The following is a 23,498-nucleotide window of genomic DNA, read 5'->3' on the forward strand; positions in this document are numbered from 1 at the left end:
TATGGCAATGAAGAAATCGTGGTCCATCACTTGAAGGTGAAGCTATACGACTTTGGGTTACGCCAAAGAAGAAACATATACATATAACATCACACATCGACACTAGCCTTGGGCTAGTGAAGCTGGGAGTATGTCATAAATATCCTCAATCGTGTCATATGGCCATAGACGTCTACATACTCGATTATGTGTATGTGCTGTATGATAATCCCCTAGATAAGCACCGAAAACATATCTCAAAAATCTCATATCAATCTGGGGCTCAAAGGCTTAAATCTCATTTCATGACTCCATGATAATTCATATTCATAAACTATAAATAAATCATATCCGTAAATCCATAGCATTTCATATATGAAAATCCAATAATTCATAACCTTTCGTAAAACGTAAATTTGATAAATCATAAATAATCATGCTTTTCGTGAATGCAAGCCTAATATTTTATAAAAACATGCAAGTTAAGAAGGTGTCCACTCACAGATATTTCATTGCCGGGAATCTGCTCGGACTAGCGAGGATGGTGTTACTTCCCATTGACGCACCTAAGCATAAATAGAAGCTATTTAATAAAACTCTACTAAAATGGTCGAAATTGGGAAAACGGACAACGAATTCAGATTCGACACGTTGAAAAACCTAAGGTAAGACTTCGGGTTCCCCCACGCCTCGAAAAACCTATAGATACCTTAAGGCATAAATGACATAGTCCAAGAGCCTTGCTAGAGGTTTTCTTGCACGAGAAGGATTTCTTCGTACACCTTGGGTTGACTGTGATGGTTTTGCATTGTGAACTTGATCTTTAGATTCATGCTCAATGTTGCCTTGTGAGATGACCTGTGAATTTGAAGAATTCGTGACTTGGCATACTTCCTCATTACCATGAGTGTCATGCACTGCTAGAACATCATCATCATGCTCTGTGCACATAGGTAATGGAAACAAATCCTGTAGAGACTCCTCCTCACAAGAAGCATGCCTTCTTGGTTGAAAGAAAATGGTGTCTTCATCAAAGAAGACTTCTCTAGAGACAATACAATTATTGGAGCGAGGATTGAAGCATTTATATCCCTTCTGTGTAGGTGAATATCCTACAAACACACATTTTTCAACCCTAGCATCCAATTCGTCACCATGTTGATGTTGTACATGAACAAAACATGAGCAACCACACTTTCAAGTGAGACAACTTGATAGGTCTCCTTTCTAGAGTTTCATAAGGAGATTTAAACCCTAGGACCCGACTTGGGAGTCGGTTGATGAGGTATGTAGCTGTTAAAATTGCATAGGACCAAAACTTCTTTGGAAGCACGAGTTTTTTCAAGTAGGTCTTGGTTCTTTCGCTCAGTAATCCCATTTTGTTGTGGGGTACCCGCACAACTAGTTTGATGTATAATTCCTTGTGAACTTAAGTATTGAACCATGTCGTTGGATAAAAACTCAGTACCATTATCTAATCTTAGTGTTTTAATAGTTGAATGGAAATGATTTGACACAAGTCTATGAAAGTCTTGAAAAATAGTTGGAACTTCACTTTTAGCCTTCTTGAGATAAAGAAAAGTGACACGAGTGTAATCATCCATAAAAATGACAAAATATTTGTAACCTTCCATTGATTCAATAGTATGACCCCATACATCGGTGTGAACAAGTTCAAAAGGTATGCTAGACCTAGACATTGAGGTTCTAAATGGTAACCTAGCAAACTTTGAGAAATGACAAGTATCACACTTAATCAATGAGCACCAAAACTTTGGAAATAGTTTTAACAAAACAACTTTGGATGGGTGGGCTAGCCTTTGGTGCCAAAATTGTTGATCATTGGAAGAGCTTGGTTGAACTTGAAGGACTGTTGATAAAGGGGGCTTCGTTCAAAAATAATAAAAGGCCATTTTGATATAATCCTTCACCAATTTTCCTCTTGGTGAGAGCATCCTAAAAAATTACATTTGTGGGTGAGAATATGGCTAGGCAATTTAGAGTGTTAGTGAGTTGTCCTACTGACATCAATTGAAATGGAAAAGATGGTACTTATAAGGCAGTAGACTCTATGGTGTTTGAGACTAAACCTAGTTTTCCCCTTCCCATGACTGAGACATTTTTTCCATTTGCAACTGACACATGAGATGGTTTTGACAAGGCTTGGATTCATGTTGGTTTGAATCTTTATTTATCATGTGATCAGAGGCACCCGAGTCAATTATCCAACAATCATGATTAATACTAGATTTTAGTGCAGTTAAGAATCTTTGAAGATACTTGGAGCTATATCACGTGGAACATGATCATGATCAGCTAAAAATCCTACAAACTGTCCAAGAAGTGCAGTGTGATTGTTCCCTTCACTCTTTGATGCTTGTGCAGCTTCTCCATGGTTTTTAGTTTGTAAGTAAGCTGCAAACTCGTTGATAAGAGTCACAAGGTTGACTGTGAAGTCCACCAAGCCATGAGTGAGAGAGCTGGTAGCATTGTTGACAACATGTTGAGCTTTGAAATGAACCACTAATGGAGATTTTGGAGCCATCATCCTGTTGTCTTTGAACTTGGGCTTAAGTTCAGGATGTAACTCCCAACACCTCTCTTCTGTATGACCAGTAACATTGCAGTACTTACACTTAAGATGTGGATTCTTTCCCTTCTATACCTTGGAATCATGGCTCCTATGGTTTGCAACATATCCTCGAGTCTCTGATAGCTTGAGATTAGACTCTATATTCATCACCATTCTTCTTGCTTTTTCACGTTGTATCGTAGCACAAACAGTCTTGAATGGTGGTAGCTCCGCACTCATTAATATGTGACTCTTCAGATCCTTATATTCTGAGCTGAGACTTGCAAGCAGTTGATAGATCTTATCCTTCTCAGCTCTTTTGAGAAGAATAGTAGAGTCCGTGGTATGAGGAAGGTATACATCCAGCTCATTCCACAGTCTTTAAACTGCCAAGATGTTGAACAAAGGACTTCTTTTCTTGCTTTCAACTGGAATACCCAAGCATAGTTGTTCTGGTTTCCATACATATCCTTCACAGATTTCCACAAATCTTGTGGAGATTCAGAATAACTAAATATCTTAACAACATGTTTCTCCATGGTGTTAAGCAGCAAGGACATAACAGTAACTTTCATTGGTGAACCATAACCTTCCCCTTCCTCTTGGAGCAAGTGAAACTGCCCTAGACCAAGAAAGGTAGTTGAGCTCATTCAGTAACATCGAGCATAGGCGTTGGTTGATATTGACTTCGGAGTCTAAGAAACTCAAAGGAGCTACCTGCGAGCCTTCTCCCTCAAGATTAATTGAGCTTTCCTCAACCATTACAGAAGCTCACAAGAATAGCAGCGGAAACTAAACGGGCAGAGACAGAGGTCAAGGATGACACTGCTCTGATAACATGTGGATTTTAGTTTCAAAGTATTTCGATTTCATAAATAGTTTTGAATGTACATGGCAGTATATGTAGGCAAGAAAAGTGAATGGTTACAAGCAACCATCTTTACATGAAACCTTAGAGACCAGGTAAACCTAGGATACAAGCTTTTCCTTAATTTAAGGTGATTTAAATCAAACCCAAGACTAAGAAGTTATCAGCAAGTTAAGTGCCTTGAATCAAGGAGGAGAGAAAGCTGGAAAGTTGGAAAGCAAAACTAGCGGTTAACTTTGTGCATCCATTACATGGAGACTTGTGATACGAGGTGACATGCTAGGGTTTAGTGACTGGTTCCAACAACCATTTATTCCGCTAAAGAGTTTGATCTTTAAGTTTCTTGGAAATTTTTGATCTTGAAGTCTTTGTTAGGGAAGATTGATGTATGAGATTAGGTCATCTGGAATTAGCAGTTTGAAAGGCCAACTTCGCAATACATGTGGATGTTATATTTTAATTTGTAATTTTAATTAGCAGAATTTGATGAAACTCAGAAGAAGGATTGAAAAGAAAAGAGATGAGAAGCAAAATGGTAAACGTAGCTCCAGCTTCCTCTTTGATTCAATTTCACCCACTGAATAAAAATGAGAGAGAAAATAAAAGAAGGAACCATTACAAACTCCACATGCATCACAAGTGTGTCATACTTATGTGTCTTGCATGAGTATATCTAAGACAAAAGGTCAGCTACTATGACAGCTGGCACAATCCTAGCCTATGAGCTAGTCTAATCTCGGCCATCCGTTTCCTATTCAAGCAAATAAAAACAAGACTAAGTAACTTGAACTCTAAGGAATCAGCTTCAAGGCTTAATCACTAACAATACATACCTGATTGAAAAGAAAGAAAAAACAAGTTTACAACACATATGAATAAGTAAATATTGATCACGTACCAACTGCAAGCGAAGAAAGAAATACACGAAAAAGAAGAGCTCTCAAAATACGAAAGAGTCACAAATTCTACCATAGAAAATCACCATTTCTTCCCCCTCCCATGTCCTAAGTCTTACTACTATATTTGTGATGACGAGAAAATATGCCCGCGCATTGCTGCGGGACTTGAATGCACCCGTCTTAACTACATAAATAAGACATATTTAACCTGAATAAATTAAGACACATGCACCATGCACTTGTCTCTCAATTATAAGAAAACTTGTTTGCAATACTGAGAAAAAGCTTATTATTGTTGATAAAAATACACACGACACCAATGGATCATGCCATAAAAATTACACCATGAAAAATCCAGAGACCAAAATCCCCGCCGGCAGAATTTATTCACATCAAATTTAAATTCTAACACCATACGATCAAATGTTAATCAAACACACAATCTCAAAAAGCCGAACCATGTTAAGCAAAATAAACAGAAGTCTTCTAAAAAAAAAAAAAAAAAAAAAAGAAACAGAAGGAAAAGAGTGAAGATGTAAGCATTGATAAAAATATGAAAAGTGGCAGCACTTGTATCATGCACAAATAGGACAATGAAATATCGAAACCAGCAGCAACGTATAGAACCAAGAATTAAAAGAATTGATAAAATAAATAAATAAGAAATAGGATAGAGGCACAAACCAACGACATGAGCTCATTTTTTTCACCATGAATTTTGCATGGCCTAAAATCAAGAAAAGGATGTGTTTACCAGGATTTTCAAGTGGACGTCCGCAATCCGAATGACAGCGATCGTCCCTCTTTTGATGATCCAGAACCGACCCGGGACACTCATACGAAATCCGAAAAGGCAGCATTATCTGGAAGGAACATGCAAAGCGGTCAACAACAACAAAGTAAATATATAGTTCCATAGATGCAAACAAAATAACACTATGGCATGATATTTGATTAAGATCAATCTCTACCAATTTGATGGCAAAAACACACCTCTCCCATACGGGAATGAACCTAACCATTTAACGAAAAAAAGATGAAAACCCATGCGGGAATGAACCTAACCACACTGCATGCACTCACATAGACGGCATACACATACACTCACACGCACTGAAGAATGAACGCATTATATTCAGCTGGCACCATTCAACTTTAAAAGCAGTGAGACCTTCCAAAGGCACAGCCTAACTGGCCTTGGTTCCAATAACCAAATTGAGAACAACAGTTCAATTTTAGAAAAGCTGTACAGAGGGAAAAAAAAAAAAGAAAAAAAAAGAGACAAAACAATCCTATAACCACAACTGAAAAACAAAATCAAAATGAACAGAATAAAATATCAACAGAGCATGAACACTAACTAACATCCTTTGGAAATATGTGCTGGTTACGTATAATATATATCCGCATAAATTAAGAAAATGGCTTGAGTGCCCTAGCAGTGGTCTTTACGCTGAACCAAATCACTATTAGGTTAATTGTATTGATTCACGCATCTTCTTTTATGTCTAAATCTCTACTAAATTGCCCTACGAAAATGACATAAAACTAATTAAAATTCCCAATATATTTGAGAAATACAACTTTTAAAAGTGTGAGAATATATGCAGCACCGGGATGTTGCAGAACTCACTGCCCCAATTTAAGATTCGGTTTTTGTCCAATGTATGTATATGCTTAGATACATCTGAGAATTTTGCTTTGCAACAGTTGCTACTCTCATCGTCTTTTGAGAGAGATAGATACAAAGGTAAGGATTACAATGGGGAATAGTTAAGTATCCCTCTAAAATACTATAGAAAAACATACCTAGAACGGAGTAAACAACTGTTTGTCTCCATAGCAATTTCTCAGAGCATTTATGCTGTCAGAAAGATAGTGCTCCACTCCAGGAGGATGGACAAATGTACCAGATGGAGACTGACCCAAAGAAAACATAACTAAAAGTTAGCATCTGATGAACAATTAAGGTGATGCAAAAGGGCAACATGTGATGTGAAATTATTATACCAAAATATCCAAGGTCTGTTAATCTAATCACCCAATAAAATAAAACAGAAATTAAGCACAATAATATCAAAATTAAAAGGAAGGAATAACATGAAACCTTGTGCATAGAACGTTCGTGAGAATGAATCACACAACAATCAAGGGTGGACAAATCACAAAGGTGACAATTAAAGGGCACCTAACGGACACCCTCATCTCTCTCTCTGCAATCGCAAAAATCCTTCGGGTTTGAGGAAGCAAATGGAAAACGAAATGTTTTTCCATCCCCTACCCATACCCAAACCTCCCTTACCTGTTCCCTTTACCCTCGTAGAAAATCCTCCCATCTCTCTCTCACCGTTGTCCCATCTCTCTGTTTGCAAATCGCAGAAAAGAAACCCTAAACAAATCCTTGAAATCCCTCACCTAAATCCTCCCACATTTCTCTCTGACACCCCCTATCTCTCTCTGCAAAACCTAAACAAAATCTCCTAAATCCAATCTCAGACACCCCACAAACAGCAAAGAAGCCAAGATATTAAAGCAATCTCTACATAATACTTTGGAACAATGAAACAAAATGGTACTTACTTGTTCCTTGTCCAAAATCGTTGGTGCCGCCGCGCATTGTTATCAATTGTGGGTTTATCAAATCCTTCATGGCTTAGATTGCATGAAGAATTCGAATCTAAAAGATAAATATATGCTGTAAATCATCATATAAATGTAACTGCGTTTAAAAAAATAAAAGGGAATGAAAAAATTGAATTCTATTTCATCATTATGTAACTGCATGGAAAGTTACATTGAATGCAGACTCAATCAATTTCCCTAAAGTCATTGTTAAGTGAAAATCAATACCAAACCCATAAATACCACCACTGAATTTGGCAAAACCCAAAAACAAAATACATAAATTTACTCATATAATCACAGAAAAACATGAAATTTGAGCACCCATTTGGCCAAGTTAAAGGATAAAAGCACTCACATCATCATAGTACTCTTTGGGAAGATCTTCTAATACTGGTTCTTCCTTTTTCTTGCTCTTCCTCAGAACTGCCATTAAAAAACCCAGAGAAGCACACAAATTCAGAAAAGATAAGGTCCAAAACTGCCATAAAAAATCCAGAAAGCATACAAATTTATTAGAAAGAAAAGTTCAAATTACAAAAACCAACTGATGTGAGTGAGTAGTGAGAGGTTGTGTTAGGCACCTGAAACACGTTTTGGTTACAATTGAAAGGGCCAGAACCTTGCATGCGAGGAAGATGACGATAGGATTCCAGAGACAGAGAAAGGAGGAGTAAGACGACGGAGGTGAGAGAAGGGAGACGTTGGCGAGATGAGGATAGGACAGAGGCGAGTGCCAAAGTTTCTGCTTGTCTACAAAATTGGCAAAATTGGCACACAAGTTCATAACTCGTCGTCTTCCCTTGATTAATGGCTCCTTTAAATATCCAAATGATCAAGGTCGATCGTGCTCGCAGAATACCTGATGAGCTCCTTTTGGTAATCCCCCTAAAACAAATAAACACAATATCTATGTAAACTGGCATTTCACTCAATTATACATTAGTTATGGCATCTTTGGAACTAAATGACTTCAACCTTAATATCCTATAAGTAGTATGTTTCTATATTTTAAATCCTGTTTTGATAACAGGTAAATATAGATGATACAAAAGTAATTTAGTTTCATCATGCACATTTTCGCACTATTTAGTAAAGAACTTGGCCGGACTTGATTCCGAACAACATTCACAATTTCATATAGAATTTCAAAAACCAGAGATTTTAGTGTAAATTACAATAAAATTTCACAAAGAAAGCAAATTGTAATATAAGTCTGATCTACAATTCGGATTTACCTGGATATGGTGATTTACGTTTTCATTGGAATTTTTGCATGCATTTACATTTGATGAAAAAAATAATACATCATTAGTAGATAAACAAGCAAGATTGAATATAAGTTTCGTGTACCCTGAAGTTGTTTGTTCTTGCTACAGACTACTTGCATCCATTGCAGCCGCTTCTATTTTCTTCATGGTTTTTGTAATGGTATGCTTGGGTCCAATTCTTGTTGTCTTCTATTTCTCATCCTAAATTAAGTTAACAGTTCAACATTATTCGTTATAAGCTAAAAAAGTAGAATTAGTTATTTTAGTAAATCTATTTCTTGTAAACTTGCCTGTTCCTCGAACATACCTGACAATCGAGATCATTTGACATGGCTATCAATTGGAATGCATTCATAAAACTCGAGGATTTGGGAATTATTGTCTCCACCACATTTTCCTATAATCAAAATAGCAATTGTAACAAAAATCAGATATTTGGATCGAAGGTAAGATTCTAGCATTTTCTCCGTATCACAATCATGCAGAGCTTTTACCTCAATTGAATCAAATCCAACACTAACCCATCACAGCTCGATGATCACTCAGAACACTGAACGCAAAAATCAACAAAATTTCACCATTTTAAATTATAATTCGTTTCATATTCTTTAATCCACTGAAAAAGCAAAAAATTAAAATTAAATTAAAAGTGAACATGGTGGTCGTGGGTGCCGCCGTCGATGAGGAGGTTGAAGGGATTGATTTTAGCTTTTTCGTTGAAAAGCGGGCTTTCTTCTTTTCCTTGCGAATCGGATTCTATTATGTGTAGCTCTTCTTCTTTTTGTTCCTTCAAAACTTTGTTCAGCATTCGCCTCAGGAGAGAGGAAATGGTTCAGAGCGAGGTGTCTGCATTGCTGCGACCTTGTCCATTGAACTTTCTGTAGTTGCTTTTAAGCTTCGCTCCCTCCCTTCCTCCCTCCCTCTGCAAGTCGCATGCCTTCCCCTCACCAAACCCTTCTCTCTCTCCCTCCCACTCCATCCTTCCCTCTCTCCCCTCCTCTCTCCCTCCATCCTCTCTGCAAGTCGCATGCCTTCCCCTCACCAAACCCCTATCTCTCCATCCCCATCCCTCCTTCCCACTCTCTCCTCCTCTCTCCCTCCCTCTTCTCTGCAAGTCGCATGCATTCCCCTCACCAAACCCCTCTCTCTATCCCCCTCCCTTCTTCCCTCTCTCTCTCCTCCTCTCTGCAAGCAGCATGCCTTCCAACCAAATCCCACACCGAGCCATCGATCCCATCGAATGCAACCCTAACTGACAACAATGCCCACCCAACTTTTACACCCAACCGTGTGATGTTAACCCCAGACGGGCATTCCCGTCATTCAAACTGATGATGGCATCTTTGTAAAAAGCTGAAAGCATCTGAGTGGCAATCTTGTAAATAAACTGAAATGTGGTCCAAAACACTGTTCATATGAATAGTGCGATTTCCCCTCCTACTTTAGACTAAAGTAAAGTACTGCGCCAAATACTTTAATCCCCATTACCCCATGACCCACAGATGCAACCTCATATTCTAATCCAAATACCCCAAAGTGCTGAAAGTTTGTCGTTTTGGGTGGGAACCCGTTGATCCTTGATTGTTGTCTTCCCTCTAGCGTACTCCCTACCTCAAGAAACTCCCAATGTCGCTGCCTCATCTCTTCCACATAGCTTGACTCCTCAGGACCAGTCAAAATTTCTGAATCATCGATCCAGGGGAGGAGGGATTCCTCATCAGCCACCGCCTCATTTTGCTCATTGTTTGGGACCATGGCATTAATCATAGGTGCTGTTCTTCGAAACTGAGCCAAATCCCCCAAAGTGATGAATTGTTCTGGGCGGCAACCATGTATACCAGTTTCCTCTATGTCAAGGCGCTTCAAATACCACAAGTTTTTAGGCAACTTCGAAAGTTTTGAGCACCCATGGAGAGTGAGCCATTGGAGACTTAGCAAATTGCAGATACCGTCCGGAAGATAGACCAGGCTTTTGCAATGTTTCAGATTTAACGACACAAGCCCCTGAAGCCGTTCAATTGATGCGGGAAGCTCTCTGATAGATATAAAGTGGAATCATGTCTCATCTATGTACCGAGATTTGATGTAACCACGAAACAAGCATGCCTAGTGTTAAAATCTTACCATGAATTCAAAGAAAGGTTTCTGGCACCAAAACCTTTGCATATTGCAATTATCATTACTTTTGTTTGTGTGGTTTTCTCTTTCTTGACATACCGTAGCTTAAATTACAGATTTTCAAAATATATGCTCTTAATCGTGACTGCTTATAACTGTCCTTGCCCTCAATCTCTTCTTATTCTTCAAATGCTGTCAGCTTTATCTGCTTTCATTGCCTTTCTCAGCATTGTGTATTTCCCATATGTTGGGTTTTAATACCTCCGGTATTATCTAATCAAATTCAAATTACTTCCACATTACACATTAATGTGGTCAGGTTTTCTTGGACATTGCTCAGTGATTAGCATGATTCTTCACTTTCCCATATTTCCTGTTTTAGTGTCTATGGATGGGTTTGCTGCATTTACATACTTTCTCGCATTCCCCCTCTAACGTCATCTTCATATTTCATACAACCAACCCCACTTAGTGGGATAAGGCTTAGTTGTTATTGTTGTTTTTTTACTGCCTATGTTGGCATTACAGATTATTGTCTTTGTAGCCATCATAATACATTCAAACAACCTTCTGAGGCAGTTCTTGCGCATTTCTCTTGATACAATTGAAGTGCCTAGCATACATCAGTACTGCATCAGTTATATGATTTATCCTGTTTAGCATCAATTCCGACTTTTTAGCGTCTTTAAGCTTCATCTGTGTTAATGAGTTGAAATTTCAGATTCAATATGAAATTAAGGTATTTGTGATAAGTTGATAACTCAATAATATTACTGATCTCGAGTTCTGGTTGTTATCGGTCTCACAGTAGGTGGTTCATTTTGGTGACTGTATTGTACCCTTACCTGTTTTCTGCACTGTTACATGCTAACAGCACAAGGTGTATTTGGTTGAACATTCAGGGGTTTGTTATATCAGACTGGGAAGGTATTGACAGGATTACCTCGCCGCCACATTCGAACTACGTATACTTTGTCCAAGCTTCAGTTCTAGCTCGTTATTTCATATAAAAACCTCTTACAGAAATGAAAGAAGATAATTTCTGGTTCGAAATTATAAAACTCTGAAGATGGGTCTCTTTGTTTTGAAGGTCATGGTCCCTATCAACTATAAAGAATTCATTAATGATCCCATTAACCTGGTCAAGAATAACGTTGTCCCAATGGATCGTACTGATGATGCTACGGGAAGGATTCTGCTTGTCAAGTTCACCATGGGTCTTTTTGAGAACCCGTTGGCTGATTTCAGCCTAGTCAAGGAGCTTGGAAGCCAGGTCAGTTTATCCGAGATAATCAAATATCAGGATTTGCAACCCTCCTATTAGTCATTTGATTGATGTATATAGTTCGATAAAATTAGAATGGACATTCCTTTGAAATTGGTGCTACACTCAATGGCCAAAAGACTGCTTAGTAAGTTTTGTATTTATTGATTTACTGACATGAATCAATCATTTTTGTATTTTAATTTAACATTACCAGGATCATAGAGATTTGGCAAGGGAGGCTGTCAGAAAATCCATCGTGTTTTTGAAGAATGGGAAAAGCGGGAACATTACAGATCCAATCATACCTCTTCCCTAGAAGGTGTCTAAAATTCTAGTCGCCGGCAATCATGCTGATAATCTTGGGCTACCAATGTGGTGGATGGACAATTACATGGCAAGGATTCAGTGGCAACAATTATACAACCGGTGTAGTCTGCTTTCATCGCTATATTAAATACATAATATTCTGTCTATATGCACTACTTTTGTGCTCTACAATAAAATGATAGAATTGAATATTCACAAAATAGAACATTAAGCACTTAATAAGAAGATTACACAGGTGCTGGTTAGGTGTAACAAGAAAATCGTCTTCACAGTTATTAGAAAGTATGGAAACGTGCGTATAGGATGTCCGTACATAAATGAATCTAATCTTGGCTGTATTTTTCATAAAACTTCCTTTTCATGATTAGGGACTACGATCCTTGATGCTATAAAATCAGCAGTCGACTCAAGCACAGAAGTTATCTACAGTGAGAATCCTGACGGTAATTTTGTAAAGTCCAACAACTTTGCATATGCCATCGTTGTGGTTGGCGAGCATCCTTATGCTGAGACTGCGGGAGACAGCCCAAACCTAACGATGGCGGAACCTGGCCCAAGTGTCATCAGCAATGTGTGTGAAAGTGTCAAGTGCATTGTTATCTTAATAACTGGCAGACCTATTGTAATAGAACCATATATTTCCTCGATTGATGCTCTGGTGGCAGCATGGTTGCCAGGCTCTTAAGGCCAAGGCATTACTGATGTCCTTTTTGGGGATCATGGAATCAGTGGAAAGCTTCCAAGAACATGGTTCAGGACTGTCGATTGACTACCAATGCATGTTGGTGATTCACAGTATGATGCACTTTTCCCATTTGGGTTTGGACTGGAAACTGAGTCGGTAAAGGAGCTTGTAACAAGGTAACAGGTTCTATTTGCTTCATTTCAAAACATGATAGTGCATTGTTCTATTTTTACAGAAAGGATGAGATCTATCACCGTCATTTAAAAGCAGCACTCTGTAACTGTATAACTACAACAAGGTCCCATTAGGGTCAAATCCTTACAAGTAAATTTGTATTATACTTCAGCAAGTATTAAAATAACTAACCATGCATTAATCCTTTTAGATGTTTTCCGTTTTATAGTTCATTGAATGTGTCTTCTTTCTATTAAATATTTCCAGTACACGGGGACCCTGAACTGGCACGAAGAATTGGTTCAGCAACTGCTCTTGAAGCCCGAGCTACGGGGATTCCTTATGTATTTGCTTCTTGCATTGCGGTAAATAATACATTGCAAAAGGATTTATGCGTTCAGCATTTTCTTCTTTTACATGGTTAACAATGTCCTTTGAGTGGATTCATATTTTTTCCATCTGATGACTTCTGTGCGTTGCCTGGAACATCCTGTATAGGTATGTAGAGATCCAAGATGGGGCTGGTGTTACAAAAGCTACAGTAAAGATCACAAAATTATGCAAGAAATGACGGAGATCATTCCAGGTTTACAGGGTGATATCCCTGCAAATTCTCAGATGCAGTTTTTGCGCATTTCTCTTGATACAGTTAAAGTGCCTAGCATACATCAGTTATATGATTTATCCTGTTTTGCATCAGTTCCCACTTTTTAGGTTCTTTAAGCTTCATCTGTGTTAATGAGTTGAAATTTCAGATTCAATATGAAATTAAGGTATTTGTGATAAGTTGATAACTCAATAATATTACTGATCCCGAGTTCTGGTTGTTATCGGTCTCACAATAGGTGCTTCATTTTGGTGACTGTATTGTACCTTTATCTGTGTTCTGCACTGTTTCATGCTAACAGCACATGGTGTTTTTGGTTGAACATTCAGGGTTTTGTTATATCAGACTGGGAGGGTATTGATAGGATTACCTCGTCGCCACATTCAAACCACACATACTCTGTCCAAGCTTCAGTTCTAGCTGGAACTGACATGGTTCGTGGCTTATTTTATATAAAGACCTCTTACAGAAATGAAAGAAGACAATAGCGTCTCTATTACACTATATAAAACTCCTTTTCTATTCTGGTTCGAAATTATAAAACTCTGAAAATGGTTCTCTGTTTTTTTGAAGGTCATGGTCCCTATCAACTATAAAGAATTCATTAATGATCTCATTAACCTGGTCAAGAATAACGTTGTCCCAATGGATCGTATTGGCGATGCTTTGGGAAGGATTCTGCTTGTCAAGTTCACCATGGGTCTTTTTGAGAACCCGTTGTCTGATTTCAGCCTACGACATGAGCTTGGAAGCCAGGTCAGTTTATCCGAGATAATCAAATATCAGGATTTGCAACCCTCCTATTGGTCATTTGATTGATGTATATAGTTCGATAAAATTAGAATGGACATACCCTTGAAATTGGTGTTACATTCAATGGCCAAAAGACTGCTTAGTAAGTTTTGTATTTATTGATTTTCTGACATGAATCAATCATTTTTGTATTTTAATTTAACATTACCATGATCATAGAGATTTGGCAAGGGAGGTTGTCAGAAAATCTGTCGTGCTTTTGAAGAATGGGAAAAGCAGGAACATTACAAATCCAGTCATACCTCTTCCCAAGAAGGTGTCTAAAATTCTAGTCGCCGGCAGTCATGCTGATAATCTGGGCTACCAGTGTGGTGGATGGACAATTGCATGGCAAGGATTCAGTGGCAACAATTATACAACCGGTATAGTCTGCTTTCATCGCTGTATTAAATACATAATATTCTGTCTATGTGCACTAATTTTGTGCTCTACAATAAAATGATAGAATTGAATATTCACAAAATAGAACATTAAGCACTTAATAAGAAGATTACACAGGTGCTGGTTAGTTGCAACAAGAAAATCGTCTTCACAGTTATTAGAATGTATGGAAATATATACCCGTGCGTATAGGATGTTCGCACATAAATGTATCTAATCTTGGCTGTATTTTTCATAAAACTTCCTTTTCATGATTAGGGACTACGATCCTTGATGCTATAAAATCAGCAGTCGACTCAAGCACAGAAGTTATCTACAGTGAGAATCCTGACGGTAATTTTGTAAAGTCCAACAACTTTGCATATGCCATCGTTGTGGTTGGCGAGCATCCTTATGCTGAGACTGCGGGAGACAGCCCAAACCTAACGATGGCGGAACCTGGCCCAAGTGTCATCAGCAATGTGTGTGAAAGTGTCAAGTGCATTGTTATCTTAATAACTGGCAGACCTATTGTAATAGAACCATATATTTCCTCGATTGATGCTCTGGTGGCAGCATGGTTGCCAGGCTCTTAAGGCCAAGGCATTACTGATGTCCTTTTTGGGGATCATGGATTCAGTGGAAAGCTTCCAAGAACATGGTTCAAAACTGTCAATCAACTCCCAATGAATGTTGGTGATCCACTTTTCTCGTTTGGGTTCGGACTGGAAATTGAGTCGGTAAAAGAGCTTGTAACAAGGTAACCCTTCATACATGTATATCTATATAGGACCAGCTTCATAGCAGGTATCCTGTTTTCCTGCACGCTTGTTCATATAACAAAACTTGAAGGGAAAAAGAAAGAAATGAAATTTACAAGGGATTTGGGACCGGTGGTGGCTTCTAGGTTTCAATCTATCAATACTACATATTGTTTTAAAGCATTCATGTGTTCTGGTGTAATATAAACCGAAGAACTTGATTACCTGTATCGATACTGACTTCAGCTTCGTGATGCCTGCAGGTCAACCTCAGCTAGTGTTGTTGCAAGGCCATGCATACTTATCGTCATGGTTGCTCTGATTCTCAGCTTATAGTTTAGAGGTATAGTTTTCGGTCTAGGATTATTGAGTTCTTGGCTTTTCCGAATTGCGTAGGTTTCTGCTTACACATTGCCTTTTTCCTCCAAAAATTCCAGGTAGCTTTTACTAATGGTAGATTCCTACAGCAATTGGATTTGTTGACGGACACAGTTTATGGCAGAAGGAAGGGAAAAGCTTTGAGTTGATTAGATTATGGCGGCCACAAATTCTGGTTAACAAACAAATTATAAGCATTCATTGTTGAGCCATTTTAACGATCACAATTTACATGTAGCAAATTTGAATAATTAATTAAATTGATTTTTGTTTTGAAATTCTTCAGTGAAAAGAATGTTAGGAGGATCACCTTCTATTGGTCTATTATTATTTGTTTTTTTTTTTAAGCAATTTTTTGCAATTTTGCTTCAATACTACGTAGTAATGAATGATATGAAAAATGCATGTATGAGATAGTTTGAATTTTTATCACAAATGGTCCTTGAAAGTGACGTTGTTCGTCACTTTAGTCTTTGAAGTTGAAAATTAATCAACGTCATCCCTAAAATTTACTAGAAACATCAAGTAACTGATTATCACAACATTTTTTTGGGTATCACACCCTTTAGTCCCTTCTAATTGCCTAGATCACCACCCCATGACCCGGAACAAGAGGATGCAAGCTGAGAGAGAATACAAGAAGAAACCGTCACAAACTTCACATGCATCACACGCTTCTCATACTCACGTGTCTTGCACGAGTATATCTAAAACAAAGTCAGCTACTATGACAGCTGGCACAATCCTAGCTTATGAGCTAGTTTAATCTCAGCCATCTATTTCCAATTCAAGACTTAATCACTAACAATACATTACCTGATCGAAGAGAAATAAAAAACAACTTTACAATACATACAGATAAGTAAATACTGACCACGCACCAACTACAGGTGAAGTAAGAAATACCCGAAAAAGAAAAAAAACTAAATAAAAGAGCTCTCAGAAGCAGAAACCAACTCAAAACATGAAAGAGTCACAAACTCTTACCACACAAAATCACCATTTCTTCCCTCTCTCAGGTCCTTTAGTCTTACTACTATATCATTGATGATGTGCCAAATACCTCAATCCCCATTACCCCGTGACCCACAAATACCTCATATCCTCCCACCTCTCCTTGAGGCTGCCACTGCCTCCTTTCCCCTTAGCTTGAGTCCACCATATCACTCAAAGGTGTAGTGCTCTGACACTGATCCAAATACGCCTAAGTGCTGAGAAATTATCGTTTTTAAAGAGAGAGATGCTACATCTACCTCAAGGAACTCTAAACGTCGCTGCCTCATCTCTTCCAAACATTAACATTGCTGCCTGTTCTCTTCCAAATGACGCTGCATCATCTCTTCCAAACAGCTTGACTCCTCAGGATCAGTCAAAATGTGATGAGAAATTTGTTGGCATTCCCACATCCGTCAGCATCTCTTCCACCCACACCTGCCGCATCTCCACCTCCCACATCTCTTCCACCCACTCTTCCACCTCTTCCACCCGCATCTCTTCTACCTCTTCCACTCGCCGCCGCATCTCTTCCACCCACTCTTCCACCTCTTCCACCCACTCTTCCACCTCTTCCACCCACCTCTTCCACCCGCCGCCGCATCTCTTCCACCTCTTCCACCCACTCTTCCACCCGCATCTCTTCCACCTCTTCCACCCACCTCTTCCACCTGCCGCCGCATCTCTTCCACCCGCTCTTCCACCCGCCGCCGCATCTCTTCCACCTCTTCCACCCGCTCTTCCACCCGCATCTCTTCCACCCGCTCTTCCACCCGCATCTCTTCCACCCGCCGCCGCCGCCGCATCTCTTCCACCCGCCGCCGCCGCCGCATCTTTTCCACCCGCATCTCTTCCACCCGCCGCCGCATCTCTTCCACATAGCTTGACTCCGCAATATCCTGCCTCTCTTCCACATCAGCCACCTCTTCCACCGCCTCATGCCACATCTCTTCCACATAGCTTGACATATCCTGCCTCTCTTCCACATCAGCCACCGCCTCATTTTCCATGTTTGGGACTATGACATTAAGCTTAGGCTCAGTGCTTCGAAACTGAGCCATATCCCCCAAATTGATGAATTGCTGTTCTGGGCGGTAACCATCTAAACCAGTTTCCTTTATGTCAAGGCGCTTCAAATACCGTAAATCTTCAGGCAACTTCGAAAGTTTTGAGCACCCATTGAGAGTGAGCCATTCGAGACTTAACAAATTGCAGATACTGTCCGGAAGATAGACCAGGCTTTTGCAGTTTTTCATATTTAACGACACTAGCCCCTGAAGCCGTTCAATTGATGCAGGAAGCTCTCTGATAGATGTGCTATCCAAATCAAGGCTGGCTAATCTTTCCATATTTTCTAATATGTCTGGAAACACCTTAAGCTCTGTACAACCAGAAAGAGAGAGATACTTTAGGGACTTGAGCTGACAAATGCTGCTTGTAAGACTCTCAAAGTCTTTGTTATACCGTAGCGTCAAGGTAGCAAGCCCCGTAAGACTATAAATTATGGATGGCAATTCTTCAATTGCAATCCCTGAAAACTTCAAATTTTCTCGGCCGGGAGAGACTTCTGCAACTAGCATCCAATCTAAATGAAGCTCTGTTAGGTTCTCCGTAACTTTTAGAAACTCTGGAAAATTCTTCAGATTTGAGCAGCCAGAAACATTCAGGGCTTGAAGAGATCTCATATGAAAGCTGCCTGGAAGAATCTTTAATCTTCTGCAATCCTTCAGGCTTAGGGTAACGAGTCCCGTAAAATTTTTGACGGACGAGGGCAGTTCTGAAATTGCAGTCTCATCTAAATTAAGCTCTAATAGGTTCATAACTTCAGGAATTTTTGAAAAATTATACAGCTTTGAGCAGCTGGAAAGATTAAGGGTTCGAAGAGATCTCATATGAATGCTCCTTGGAAGCCTAAGAAGTTTCTTGCATTGCTTTAGACTCAAAATCTCAAGGTTTTGAAGAGATGAAATTGATGGGGCAAGGCCTTTAACAGATGTCTCATCCAAGCGAAGCTCTCTTAATCTTTCCATATTTCCGATATTTTCTGGAAGGGCCTTGAGCTTTGGACAACCAGAAAGATTAAGAAGTTGCAGGGACTTGAGTTGAACAATGCTGCTTGGAAGAATCTCAAGTTCTCTGCAATATTCAAGATTCAAAGTAACAAGCCCCGTAAGATTGTTAATTGATCGAGGCAGTTCTTTTATTGCAGTCCCTTGCAAATAAAGCTTTGAAAGCTTCTCCATAACTTCGGAAATCTCTGGAAACTTCTCAAGTTTTGAGCAAAAAGAGAGATCAAAGGTTTCAAGAGATTTCATACAAATGTTCCTTGAAAAGGACTTGAGTTTGCCGCACCAACTTAGATCAAAGAGGACAAGTTTTTCAAGGGCAGAAATGGATGGGTGAACCTCATATAAACTTGTGCATCCACCAAGAATTAGCTTCTCAAGATTCTTTGCCTCAGCGAAGTCCGGTGTTTTTTTAAGACGATGAGAGCCTTTTAAATTGATAATTTTCAACTTTCCAAGAGGCTGTCAATATACATTAAGGAAAATATGTGTTACATACATAAGAAGGCATTTAAAACTAAAACATTTAAAAAGCAGTATATAGGTAAATGATGAACGTACCTTAGTTCCTTTCCAGAGGTGTTTAACCCAACTATATTGCATGTCAATGTCAACAAGATTCTCTGGGTTAAAATTGAACGATAAAGACTTTAGCGGACATTTGTGCCAGAACAGATAACTTAATTTTTCAAAGAGAAACTTTAGATCCCTGTATTTCCATCTAGTATCTAGCATCGTCAGTGGTTGTATATTGTGGCTATGGACTCTGAGTAGTCTTAGCTTTGTCATTTTAAAGAAAGCGATATCTAATTCCACCACATTGTCTGAGTGTGGCCAATGCACAATTATGCTTTCAACTGCTTCCGTAGCCTGGATTACCAAAATTTCACATTGAATGAGTACAAACTCAAGATTATAACGCCTAAAGCACATGTTTCTCATGAATTGGATTTTGGTCAAAGCTAAAGCTTTATAATTTATTATAATAATTATTTTTTAAATTTACTAACGTTAAAGGAAGGGAGAAGATTCGAAACAATTACATTAATGGAGGGGAGGGGAGTGCATTTCTCACCGTTTTTTTAGTTAACACATGATGCACATCTTCATAGCTCCACAACCTACTACGCCCACCAGGCTCTTTTATAGATTCCTGGCGTACGATTTCGTGACCTAGTTCCTCTAGTAGATCATGCATCTCAAGTACATCGTCAGATGAGATAGTGACAAGAGCTCTTCCAACTAGGACGTCTAATCCGGTATGGGGATGCAAGTCACAACCTTCCATAATCCGTATTGCAGAGTCTTTCTTCATTTGTTTAAAGAAACATGCAATATCAAGAAATATTTCCTTCTGTAAACCATCTAGTCCATCAAAGCTTGTTCTAAGGACTTTCTGAATTCCCAGGTGCGGGTTTCTCGCTATTTTCTTTAACTCATCTTTCCACACAAGTACACTTTTGTTATCGAGAAATGCTCCCAAGACTTTAAGTGCTAAAGGCAAGCCTTGAGCATATTTTATGAAATGGCCTGACAGATCAATGTATTCTTCTGTGGGTTGCTTTGTACTGAAAGCATACTGCATAAACAGCTCGACAGCGTCATTGTCATTTAACAACTCGGGCTCATATATCTGATCACCAATTCTACTTAGTGACTGTTTATCTCTAGTTGTTATAATGATCCGACTTCCGCCACCAAAGGAGGGTTGATTTCCAATTAAGGCTTCAATTTGGGATGAACTCTCCACATTATCAAGAACAAGTAAAACTTTTTTCCTACCAACTCTTTCAATCATCTTCTGAAAACCATTTTTCAAAATCTCTGAACTCCCCACCTTCATATTTGTGATACTAGATAGAATTTCTGCCTGCATATCTAGTGGCGCTTCACCTGCATCAGTTGAGGGAAAACGTTGCTTCACATTTTCAAGAAAGCAACGACCTTCGAAGTGATGATTGATTTTATCATACACAGCTCTAGCGATGGTGGTTTTGCCTATACCGCCCATACCCCATATTCCAACAAAGCCAATGTTATCGACCTCGGGACATAATAGTGAATCCATTTTCTTTAAGCGGGAATCCATTCCAACCAAGCCATTCTTTTCACTTGATAAGATGTTGATCAATTTCTTAAAAATATCATCTACAATCAACTCAACAAGCTTGGCATCATCCCTGCGAAATTTGAAAAAACAATATTGTCAAGTCCTGCGATTGCTAGTTATATAACACTCATCACACTGTCATTGAAAACACAAAGTAACGACCCAACAATTCTCAGGAGTTTATTCTTCTTTCATTTACTCAATGCACTCTTCTAAGTTCAATCAACATATAAGAGAACTAGTCATCTACATCCTCTCCAGATGTTTTATAGACCTTTTAATAGTGGCCATATATTTTGATCTTGCGGTTTGAAGAATTAATTTAACTTGTTCTTTTTTTACTTATTAATGTTGGATGACGTCTTTAGTACATTATGTCTCCTCTCTGTTTCTCACACCTGCTCTTTCCTCATCATGAGAAAAAGTAAATACAAACAAGTGAATTCTTCACCGGAAGATCAATATCAAAGGCCCCTAATTTTTTTTAATTAGTTTCATCATGAGAAAAAGTAAATACAAACAAGTGAATTTTCCTCATCATGGCAAATATCTAGGTGTGGTGGTGGAAAGTTTTGCAGAGAGTTGGTGAGTATTCAATTTTGTAGAGGGTTGGGAAGGAAGTCTTGGTTCCAGTTGTATTAACATTAATGATAACCACAGGAAATTAGCGACTATAAACGAAATAAGAATTTTCTTCAAAACTAAAACGACCAAAACAGGAAATTAGCTAAACTTCTAAACTAGTAAGTGAATAAGATTATGAGGGAATGAGTTACTGGTAATTTTGTGAATCCCAGCCACATAAATCGGGGGCTCTTTGTAAAGCGGACCTCCACCGCTGCACTTCTTCCATGTCGGCGTTAGGATCATCTTCATGTTTAGAAAATGCTTCCTCAAAACTTCCCTTGATTTTACGAACATGAGATGGGTCTACTTCGTAGAAGATGGGAATCACAATCTGCTTCTTCTGATCCATGCACTGCAGGATTTGGACGAGTTCTTTCAAGCACCATGTGGAAGAAGCGTAGTTTTGAGAAAAAACTACAACTGAAAGCCTCGAGTCGCTTATAGCCGTCAGTAGCTGCGAAAGGCCGTTGCCTTTTCTGAGCTCTTCAGCGTCAATGAAGGTGTTGATTGAGTTCTGAACTAGAGCTTTGTAGAGATGGCCGATGAAGGTCCTGCGAGTGTCTTCCCCTCGAAAATTCAAGAAGACATCGTATTTCCAATCAGGAACAGATGAAGAAGAAGAAGCCATCAACAAGCACAAGACCGACAGCCTAATGTGAGTCTCGTGTGGCCCCTTAACAAACTCAAGACTGCCGGGCAACGACCACCTTTATCGGTTCTCACTAGAAAAATGAGCTGGAAGGAGGGGGGGGTGACGCTTGGAAGTTCCCAGGAAAGAAAGGGTTGCTTTAGCTCAATAAGGTCCACTAATCTACGCCGTCCGATTGAAATAAAGCAAGTGGGATTGCACATGGTCGCCGACAACCCCATCAGGCTGGGCCCCAGTCCTCTCAGGAAATCCCCTTTTCCCTTGCTTTTTGGCGCGTTGTCTTCCTTTTGGCGCGTTAAAGTGCGCACATTTCTCTCTTTCTCAGGTCCACGCGCAGAGTGGGTCAGAATTTTTAAGAGAGTTTTAACAAAAAAAAAAAAAAAAACTCACGATATTATTCATTTTAATAAAAAATCATATTTATAACTAAAAAGTCAATTCTGGTACTATTCACTTTACCCTTTATTTTGTCCTTATCATTAAAACTCAAAATTTTCAAATTATTTTCATTAGTTTTCCTAATTTTTAACCCAACCCGGTTTCTCGTGTTAAATTTGTTGGCCAAATACCAGTTTTAGTTAAAACTGATTTTTGGCCTAAAGGTCGGAGTAAATTGGAAGGAATTTAAATTTTAAATTTTAGGTTTTACTAGAAAGTTTGGCCTTCACATTGCTGCGGGATTAGAAATTATGTGAAAAATTATGTTTTGGTGGTATAAACACATCAACTTCTATCACATCTAATTGAATCAAGCAATCTCCAAACATGAGAAATGGATCTTAGAAAGTATAAATATTACCTCATAATATTAATACAATGAACAAATTCTTAGTGCATGATCACAAAAAGGTAAAGAAAAGTAATTCAATTTCTAAATTTCAAAAATAGGTCTAAGTTCTCCGTTCTCACCATAATGAAAATTATGATATCATTTTAACATGAACTCAAGTTTTATTTCGGTCACTAGCATTATAAAGCTAGCGACTTCAACTTGTGCAAGCAAACAACTGAATTAGACCCAAGCCTAACTTTGATTTAACCAAATCAAAAAAGCAATTACGATCAAACTAACCACTCTTATTCCCATATGTAGAAGCTATCTCTTGTTTTGCCTTTGTGAGCAGTGCAGTTTTCACTCTCTACACACAAAATGAACACACTCAAAATAATCAGCAACATTAAAAAACTTAATAAATTATATGTATACATTACTATATATGTATTGAACATAAAGTACAAAAATTTACTAACAGATTAAAAAAAAAAAAGTAATTATGAATTGGAATTAAATGATATTATAGTTGTTAAAGAAATACCTGACCAATTTTTACAAATAGCATCATAAATTGTTA

The 23,498-nt window shown here is 38.6% G+C and overlaps 2 protein-coding genes and 2 pseudogenes across 4 annotated transcripts in view; 3 read left to right on the forward strand and 1 right to left on the reverse strand.

Moving 5' to 3' along the window:
* Positions 1 to 15,955, forward strand: part of LOC108866065 (beta-glucosidase BoGH3B-like) — a 47,386-nt gene extending 31,431 nt beyond the window's left edge. The window contains exon 11 of the mRNA XM_048572627.1: positions 15,761 to 15,955. The gene's annotated coding sequence lies outside the window, so the exon portion shown is untranslated. The remainder of the gene's footprint in view (positions 1 to 15,760) is intronic.
* Positions 9,727 to 13,440, forward strand: LOC125471822 (annotated as a pseudogene).
* The window catches only part of LOC125471823, a 33,258-nt pseudogene continuing 23,484 nt past the window's right edge, over positions 13,725 to 23,498 (forward strand).
* Positions 16,140 to 23,498, reverse strand: part of LOC125471820 (disease resistance protein RPV1-like) — a 9,053-nt gene continuing 1,694 nt past the window's right edge. For 2 of the 3 annotated variants that reach the window (XM_048572617.1, XM_048572616.1), the window contains 5 exons: positions 23,219 to 23,285; positions 19,836 to 20,940; positions 19,322 to 19,630; positions 17,690 to 19,222; positions 16,140 to 17,617 (listed from right to left, as the gene is read on the reverse strand). In XM_048572617.1, coding sequence (XP_048428574.1) covers positions 17,198 to 17,617; positions 17,690 to 19,222; positions 19,322 to 19,630; positions 19,836 to 20,849 — 3,276 coding nt within the window. In that variant the 5' untranslated portion in view covers positions 20,850 to 20,940; positions 23,219 to 23,285 and the 3' untranslated portion in view covers positions 16,140 to 17,197. The other variant, XM_048572615.1, reaches the window with a different exon arrangement.

This window comes from the organism of the source record quoted next, unplaced genomic scaffold (genome assembly GCF_019419815.1).
Source record: "Pyrus x bretschneideri cultivar Hongxiangsu unplaced genomic scaffold, Pyrus_bretschneideri_v1 Contig62, whole genome shotgun sequence".
Classification (NCBI taxonomy): Eukaryota; Viridiplantae; Streptophyta; class Magnoliopsida; order Rosales; family Rosaceae; genus Pyrus; species Pyrus x bretschneideri.